The 9,372-nt window shown below is 44.2% G+C and overlaps 1 protein-coding gene across 1 annotated transcript; it reads left to right on the top strand.

Moving 5' to 3' along the window:
- The first annotated feature begins 350 nt into the window (after positions 1–350).
- On the top strand, positions 351–1,034 carry LOC128984314 (uncharacterized). Its single transcript, XM_054403621.1, has one exon. The coding sequence runs from the start codon at positions 351–353 to the stop codon at positions 1,032–1,034; it is 684 nt and encodes a 227-aa protein (XP_054259596.1).
- The last annotated feature ends 8,338 nt before the right edge of the window (positions 1,035–9,372 follow it).

Genomic DNA, 9,372 nt, shown 5'->3' with positions numbered 1-9,372 from the left:
AGGCCAACAGGTTCTGTGCCGACGTCACGACCTCTCCGACGCATCGAAAGGTTTCACTGCAAAACTAGCACCGAAGTTTGACGGTCCCTACACCATTGTAAAATGATTGGGGGTAAATATTTTTCACCTCAAGTCGGACAGTGGACGCACCATTCGAGCCCATGTAAAGGACCTCAAAACCTTACCTGTCATAACTCCTCCACCTTTTGTCTCCCCTGCTCTAGCACAAACAACCAAAGAACACTAACAAATTTTAAGTTTAACAAAAAAAAAAAACAAATCATTCTCGTACTGAAAATTAATACTTTTTTTTATTTTCAGGTAGACACTTCTTTTTGGGACACACAAAAATGGAACCACTAACCAATGCAGTTTTGGGAACTTTGGCAGAGGGAAAAGACTTAAATGACGGAGTGATAAACCATTTTTTCCATCTACTCCAGCGCCGTGGTCAAGAGAATGACGAGAAAAAGAAAGTGATGTCCTTCCCGACCCATTTTTTTGTGCGGTGGGACCGAGAAAATGCGGGGTATGAAGGTGTGGCATCGTGGGTAAAAGAAAATCCAATGATTAAGGACATTTTGTTCTTCCCAATACACGTAGATGTAGGGAACGGGCATTGGGCCCTGATCGTGGCACGGCCACAGCACCGAGACATCGTATCATTCGACTCTTTGGGGTTAGAGCATAACCGGAGGATGGAGCAAGTAAAAGAGTTCCTCGAGAAGGACACCCGAAAACGAAAAAGGAAAAGTTCACAAACATCTTGGTCTACGTTGAACATGCTCACCGCTTGTCCGCAACAAAAAAATACCCATGATTGTGGCGTTTTCGTCTGCCTTTTTGCTGATCTGCTGATGAGAGAACAATCCTTAAAAACCTTACAGACCTTGACTTCCCGAGAATTGCGAGAAATTCTAAAAAGAAAAATTAAATGGATGGGGCTAAACCAAAAGAAGCTTCCACAAAAGAAGAAGCAACAACCACGCAAACCAATGCAGTTTTGGGAACTTTGGCAGAGGGAAAAGACTTAAATGACGGAGTGATAAACCATTTTTTCCATCTACTCCAGCGCCGTGGTCAAGAGAATGACGAGAAACCAATCACGACATTGGTGACGTAGCTAAGCAACCAATCACCAAGGGACCACTGTTTGACAAGTGGGTGAAAAGACCGAGTACACAGAAGTCACCAATCGTAGGCAGCAACCGAGAGGGAATGTTTTTAGTTGAAGAAGCAACCGTCGAGGCGTTGGACGCTACCAAGTTTTTGGAAATCGTGTTAAGTCCCGTATTAGAAATCGCCGCATCACCCGACCTGCTAATGGAGGAGATGAACGAGTATCTGGCGGACGAAGAAATTGATGACGGCCTCTTTCCCCAACCCCCGTCAAGACCGTCCTCTGTGTCAGAAATGGTGTCACGGATGGGAATATGTTCACCCCACATTTCCCCTCCCGTCAGATGTGACAGCGCCCCGGCAGTTTCAAGTGGCCCCATCAGTGTGGGAAAATCAACTCCTGAGGAACAAGAAAATCCCGCCGTCTTTTTGGAAAGACCAAAACCCGAAACGACCAAATTTGTAGATTCAAAAATAGACATTGGGCCCGCAACCGGGAACACACGGCAGCAACCCCGGAAGAGAGGCCGAACCCTCAGGCAGAGAGTCTTCGTAAATGGGAGATTCATCCGAAAAAATAAAAGAAAAATTCAAGCTCTCGTTAGGAACCCCGATTTCGACTGGGACTCCCTACAGAAGTAAATTGACGTTCAAATGACCAAAATTGGTATTTCTAAGACTGATTAAACGAAAAGACTGAATTTTATAAAGTACTCGTAGTTTTAGGTTTTTCAAAAAGGTTCCTTCTTGTGTTAATGAAAAGTCTGTGATTTTTGTAATTTTGTTTCCGCTTGGCAACGGTGATATAGGTTTTGTGATAAAAAAAAATTAGTATTAAGTTTTAAACGAAAATGTCTGTTTAGTTAAGAAAAGTCAAAAGTTTTTTTATTTTCGTAAAACCAAAAGGTATTTGTATATATATTTAGATTTAAGTTTTTCTTTAAAGTTGAATGTTTTTTTTTGTGATACAAGGTTGTGATTTTTCGTTTGTTATTCTCTTTTAGAATAGAAATTTTTAGTTTTGTTTAAGAAAAGGAAAATTGTTTTTGTTTGGAAAAAATAAAATCGTTATTTTGTTGTAAATTGTTTTGTTTTTCTTTTCGTGAAGAAAGTGGTGAGTGTAACGAGCCAATTTTTTCAAGATACTTTTTACCTTCCTCCTTAAACCTTACGACTTTTTTCCGCCGTCCCCAATCAACTTCCGCCGCACCACACCACCTTCCGCCGCCCCTTATATCCTTTCGCCACTACCTCCGCCCATTTCCCTACCTCACGTCTCCTTTCCGCCACCCCTAGTCCACCTCCGCCGCCCTACATCGCCTTCCGCCGCTCTACCGATCCTTCCGCCATGACCTCCGCCCATCTCCTTACCTTACGCTCCAATCAATGTCCGTCGCCCTACGTCGCTTTCCGCTGCCCTACCGATCCTTCCGCCACGACCTCCGCCCATCTCCCTACCTCACGTCTCCTTTCCGCCGCCCCTAGTCAACTTCCGCCGCCTTACATCGCCTTCCGCTGCCCTATTGATCCTTCCGCCACGATCTCCGCCCATCTCCCTACCTCACGTCTCCTTTCCGCCGCCCCTAGTCAACCTCCGCCGCCCTACCTCGCCTTCCGCCGCTCTACCGATCCTTCCGCCATGACCTCCGCCCATCTCCTTACCTTACGTCTCCTTTCCGCCGCTCCAATCAATGTCCGTCACCCTACGTCGCTTTCCGCTGCCCTACCGATCCTTCCGCCACGACCTCCGCCCATCTCCCTACCTCACGTCTCCTTTCCGCCGCCCCTAGTCAACTTCCGCCGCACCGCATCGCATTCCGCTGCCCTACCTATCCTTCCGCCACGACCTCCGCCCATCTCCTTACCTTACGTCTCCTTTCCGCCGCTCAAATCAACTTCCGCCGCCTTACATCGCCTTCCGCTGCACTATTGATCCTTCCGCCACGATCTCCGCCCATCTCCCTACCTCACGTCTCCTTTCCGCCGCCCCTAGTCAACCTCCGCCGCCCTACCTCGCCTTCCGCCGCTCTACCGATCCTTCCGCCATGACCTCCGCCCATCTCCTTACCTTACGTCTCCTTTCCGCCGCTCCAATCAATGTCCGTCACCCTACGTCGCTTTCCGCTGCCCTACCGATCCTTCCGCCACGACCTCCGCCCATCTCCCTACCTCACGTCTCCTTTCCGCCGCCCCTAGTCAACTTCCGCCGCACCGCATCGCATTCCGCTGCCCTACCTATCCTTCCGCCACGACCTCCGCCCATCTCCTTACCTTACGTCTCCTTTCCGCCGCTCAAATCAACTTCCGCCGCCTTACATCGCCTTCCGCTGCCCTACTGATCCTTCCGCCACGATCTCCGCCCATCTTCCTACCTCACGTCTCCTTTCCGCCACCCCTAGTCAACCTCCGCCGCCCTACATCGCCTTCCGCTGCCCTACCTATCCTTCCGCCATGACCTCCACCAATATCCGTACGTCTCCTTTCCGCCGCTCCAATCAACTTCCGCCGCCTTACATCGCCTTCCGCTGCCCTACCGATCCTTCCGCCCCGATCTCCGCCCATCTCCCTACCTCACGTCTCCTTTTCCGCCACCCCTAGTCAACTTCCGCCGCCTCACCTCGTCTTCCGCTGCCCTACTTATCCTTCCGCCATGACCTCCGCCAATATCCTTACCCTACGTCTCCTTTCCGCCGCCCTACATCGCTTTCCGCTGCCCTACCGATCCTTCCGCCACGACCTCCGCCCACCTCCCTACCTCACGTCTCCTTTCCGCCGCCGCTAGTCAACTTCCGCCGCCCCGCATCCCATTCCGCTGTCCCACCTATCCTTCCGCCACGACTTCCGCCCATATCCTTACCCTACGACTCTTTTCCGCCGCCCAAGAGCACCTTCCGCCGCTCCACGTCTCCTTCCGCCACCCGAAACCATCGATACCAATACCATTATGCCAGTTCCTGATCCTATCCGCCGAACCTAACCTCAATTTACATCCCCATTTGTTTCTATGTTAACTTAGGAACCGATCAGCTCTCCATGACAGCTGGGTTGCAACTGAGCAAAAACGCACTTCTGCGCATGCGCGACTTTCCCCCTCCAGGTGGACCAGATTTTCGCATAAAACCGCGGCAGCTGGGGACCTCAGTCTCAGTCGCTCCCGGGCAGTCGACAAGGAAACATCATTGGAGGTAATATTGCTAGAGAAATCCGAGCAACCTTTCCTATTGCTAGAGAAATCCAAGCAATCCGTCCCTATTGCTAGAGAAATCCAAGCAATCCGTCCCTATTGCTAGAGCAATCCGAGCAATCCGTCCTTATTGCTAGAGAAATCCAAGCTATCCGTCCCTATTGCTAGAGCAATCCGAGCAATCCGTCCTTATTGCTAGAGAAATCCAAGCAATCCCTCCCTATTGCTAGAGAAATCCAAGCAATCCGTCCTTATTGCTAGAGAAATCCAAGCAATCCGTCCTTATTGCTAGAGAAATCCAAGCAATCCGTCCTTATTGCTAGAGAAATCCAAGCAATCCGTTCCTATTGCTAGAGAAATCCGAGCAATCCGTCCTTATTGCTAGAGCAATCCGTCCTTATTGCTAGAGAAATCCAAGCATTCCGTCCCTATTGCTAGAGCAATCCGAGCAATCCGTCCTTATTGCTAGAGAAATCCAAGCATTCCGTCCCTATTGCTAGAGCAATCCGAGCAATCCGTCCTTATTGCTAGAGCAATCCGAGCAATCCTTCCTTATTGCTAGAGAAATCCAAGCAATCCCTCCCTATTGCTAGAGAAATCCAAGCAATCCGTCCTTATTGCTAGAGAAATCCAAGCATTCCGTCCCTATTGCTAGAGCAATCCAAGCAATCCGTCCTTATTGCTAGAGAAATCCAAGCAATCCGTCCTTATTGCTAGAGCAATCCGAGCAATCCGTCCTTATTGCTAGAGCAATCCGAGCAATCCGTCCTTATTGCTAGAGCAATCCGAGCAATCCGTCCTTATTGCTAGAGAAATCCGAGCAATCCGTCCCTATTGCTAGAGAAATCCAAGCAATCCGTCCCTATTGCTAGAGAAATCCGAGCAATCCGTCCTTATTGCTAGAGCAATCCGAGCAATCCGTCCTTATTGCTAGAGAAATCCAAGCATTCCGTCCCTATTGCTAGAGCAATCCAAGCAATCCGTCCTTATTGCTAGAGAAATCCGAGCAATCCGTCCTTATTGCTAGAGCAATCCGAGCAATCCGTCCTTATTGCTAGAGCAATCCGAGCAATCCGTCCTTATTGCTAGAGCAATCCGAGCAATCCGTCCTTATTGCTAGAGCAATCAGAGCAATCCGTCCTTATTGCTAGAGCAATCCGAGCAATCCGTCCTTATTGCTAGAGCAATCCGAGCAATCCGTCCTAACTGCTAGAGCAATCCGAGCAATCCGTCCTTATTGCTAGAGCAATCCGAGCAATCCGTCCTTATTGCTAGAGCAAATCGAGCAATCCGTCCTTATTGCTAGAGCAATCCGAGCAATCCGTCCTTATTGCTAGAGCAATCCGAGCAATCCGTCCTTATTGCTAGAGTAATCCGAGCAATCCGTTCCTGAGTGCTAGAGCAATCCGAGCAACCCGTCCCACGTGCTAGAGAAATCCCAGCAATCCAAGTTTATCCTTTGGCTGTGATGAGTCAGGGCCATTTGGGAATCTTGTGATTCATTGCCAAAATTCTGAGCCAATTCCAACTCCTTTTAACATCGACCCCTGGAATCAAAAACCCAGCTACGACTTTGCTATCAAGGACAAGTGTGCAAGCTGAAAATACGCTCCGTTCCGAAAATTCGTCACATGTTTACAATAATGTTAATGTTAATAAATAGATAATTATATAGTATAATTGTGTAATAACCAGATATTATAGAAAGAATAAGACCAGTGCACTATGCTGTAACGGTAAAAATTTTCCGAAATCAGAAAACGAGCGTTAAGGCGATTTCAAATGGCCCGCGCAGAGTCATTAGTTCACCGAGCGGCCACGCACTGCGCTAGCGTCGCGACTCCTATAAAAGCCGCGCAGGACACGGGCCAGTCGGACTTGAGCAGTGTTTCCATTTGAGGGATAAAAATCCCTTTCTAGGGATATTTAGGGCCTTCGAGGGATTGAAAAGGGATTGAGGGATAACTAGGGATAATCAGCGAAATTGAAGGATTTTTTAGATTTTCTAGGGATTTTAGGCCTTTACCATTATAAAATTGAAATATTGATAAAATAATACATATGGCTGTATTTCAACAACTTTAATGACCTATTTTGGCTAATTTTGCAAGGCTAATTTTTCAAAGTCGGAACACACAATAGGAAGAGTAACAGCCAACACTGCACGAAACAAGCAAAGGACAGGAGTCGGTCGGTGGAATGGAATGGAGGATCTAGATTACTGTATTTATACACTATTGTACTATGTACTGTGTATTTAGATTACTGTATTATTGTGGTTGTGTTTGTTGTAGCCCTGTGCCCTGTGTCAATGTCGAATGATTGTTTTCGTTTTGATTTTGTTTGCCGGTGATTTCTGTGATGTTTTTTTGGTTAGTAAGTAACTTGGTGTTTAACCTTTTCACCAAGGCATGGTGGCAATGTTTGAAAAAGACTATTAAGTTTGAAATTTGGACACTTGAGGAATATTTTTGAAACAATTTTAAATACTTATAAATGAACATTATTAGTTTCTAAAATTAATTACTATTTGTTTCATTTTTTAGTTAATTAATCTTGTTTTGTACCACATAGACAGTTTAATCACGGCTACCTATCATTCCAGGCCGGAGGCCGCAGCCCCCGCAGCCTTCGAAATGGCAACGTTGCAAGTACAGTCTAACCTTGATATAACGAACCTCGATACAACGAATTCCTTGATATAACGAATTTTTTTAAATCCCCTAGAACTCTTCATAAGACACAATGTATATTTTACCTCTACATAACGAACAAACCATAACAACGACCTTGATTTAACGAATTTTTAGTGATTTCGGCTAAAATAAGACACCTCAATATAGCGAATTTATCATTATCAGAACCTCTACATTGCGAATTTAACCTCTGCATAACGAATTGTCTACGTCTTTCCCTCGATATAACAAATCCCCCACCCCATTATTGTTTTTGAAAAATCTGTTTCTTTATCAAATGAAATGGAAAGGTGACTTCATCGCTTGCGCTAACATTCGTCTGCTCCGTTTTACACATCTCCGTCTGCTGTCGGGTGGGCAGATTTTCCCATCCTTGTTAGTCAGTCGTGACGTCATCGTTGATTCGATCGATTCGGGAAGTCGATGTAGTTCTAAATATCGTCTATCGATATTTGATCGTTATTCGCGTCGAATTCGTTAACATCATGGTTATGGTTGTAGGTTGTTATTAATGTAGGTTTAGGTTGTTTCTCTGAATATGAAGTATGATTCTGATAGTCACAGTAGAAACCCCTTTTAAACTAAAGTTATAGAACGGTCTGTAATTTAAATTTACCGCTCATATGCAAATCTAATTGTATTATCGGTATTAAGGAGCTTATACCCAAGTTGGACTTGGCTTTGTGACCAAGTAAAAGATAAACAAGAACTTTAAAGCTATTATACAGGTTATGGCCAAAATCCTGCTTACAAGCACGCCTGCAAACAAATTTGCTATACGTAGATACTTCGGTTTCTTGCAATTTTAGTAGAAATTGGTCGTATGTATTAACAAAGTGTAATTTCGATTCCACTTGATCACCATCATTATTATCTTCTGTTGCCTCCATTTAAAATCCTCTAAGAGGCCTAGGCCTAAGTTAATACTTAAGTCATATAAATATAAAAATGTATAATTTAAGTAAAACTAGGCCTATCCAGAAAACAACTTCTCGTAAGTTAAGTACGGGTAGGTTATAAATTAAAAATTAGACTAGTGAGTTATATCTGAAAACAAGATTAACAACTTTTCTTTCGTTACACTTGTCGACATTACATGCAATCCAACCAAACAAAAACAAAGAAAGAACCAAAGAGCGAGAATCTAGAGTCCTGAACCTAACCAAGCAAGATTCGAGAAAGAAGATGGAAGCATTTCGTTTCAGCGCAGCGATTCTCTAAGTAAAGTAAATTAGGGGTATTCGATATCGACTATTGACTTGTGGTGGAGCTATGCGATACCAGTACGATAATTGCATCGCATCAACGATGACGTCACGACTGACTAACAAGGATGGGAAAATCTGCCCACCCTGCTGTCGCTGCGCGCGCTATGTTGCAACTGAGAACGAGAACTGATATTATTCACTGAGGACTGATGACGACGTAATGTTTAGTAAGCTGTGATTGGGCTAAGTAACTATGGTGAATTGTACAATTTTTGGATAAAGAGAAACCTAAGAAAGAATATAAAAACAAAACCAAAGAGAAAGAATAGCAACATCCTTATTTTAACATTCCTTTTTCGAGTGTTTTTATTATCTTTAAATTGGCTATGATTATACACTTTTATAATGACTTAATGTATTGTTTTCAATACGATTTTTGTCAACTAGTAAAACCAATGCTACAGTTAATGATTATTATTGACATTCCTCTGTTGTGATAAATCAGTTAAGTAGCCTACCGGCCTATCACGAGCAGTAGCATACAAAACTTTCTACTACTGTTTTGTTTTGTTCTTTACAAGGTTTTTGACTACGCAATACAGTGTTTCGCTAGGTTTTAGGAGGGTTAAAACAAGCTTTGATTTTAAACTTACAGTTTTTAACCTGTATCAAGGTCAATGCCATTTTCATGATTGCGCAATATTCAAGATCCCTCCCCTTTTTTATGCCGGATAATTTAGGTTCTACTGTACAATGTAAACACTGTACTGTAAAGTATTGTAGCATATGCTACTTTAATTGTGTTTTAATGATGTCTAATCCCGACCTATATTGACCGACGCTGGTTCTAAACCTCGACTTAGCGAAATTCCTGCAAACATAACCTCTATATAACGAATCCCGTTTTAACGAAATCCTTGATATAACGAATATTCAGTTCGGTCCCTTCAGATTCGTTATACTGAGGTTGGACTGTATAGTGTTAGTGTTGTAAAAGGTGTTTGTTTGAAGAACGCTAAGCTAATGATATTTATGTATTTTTTTAAGAGTACGAAAGCTTGGTTACTGGGCTATGAAAATGTTGACTCCACATTGAATGTACAGAAATAGATGTTCAATTTATATTGTTTTGGTTTTCGATTATATATTATGTTTTAATTCCATG

This window comes from Macrosteles quadrilineatus, unplaced genomic scaffold (genome assembly GCF_028750875.1).
Source record: "Macrosteles quadrilineatus isolate MER2022 unplaced genomic scaffold, UCM_ALF_1.0 Scaffold_2__2_contigs__length_208266976, whole genome shotgun sequence".
Classification (NCBI taxonomy): Eukaryota; Metazoa; Arthropoda; class Insecta; order Hemiptera; family Cicadellidae; genus Macrosteles; species Macrosteles quadrilineatus.
Note: the sequence above shows the minus strand (reverse complement) of the source record. Positions and strands in the feature narration are given on the sequence as shown.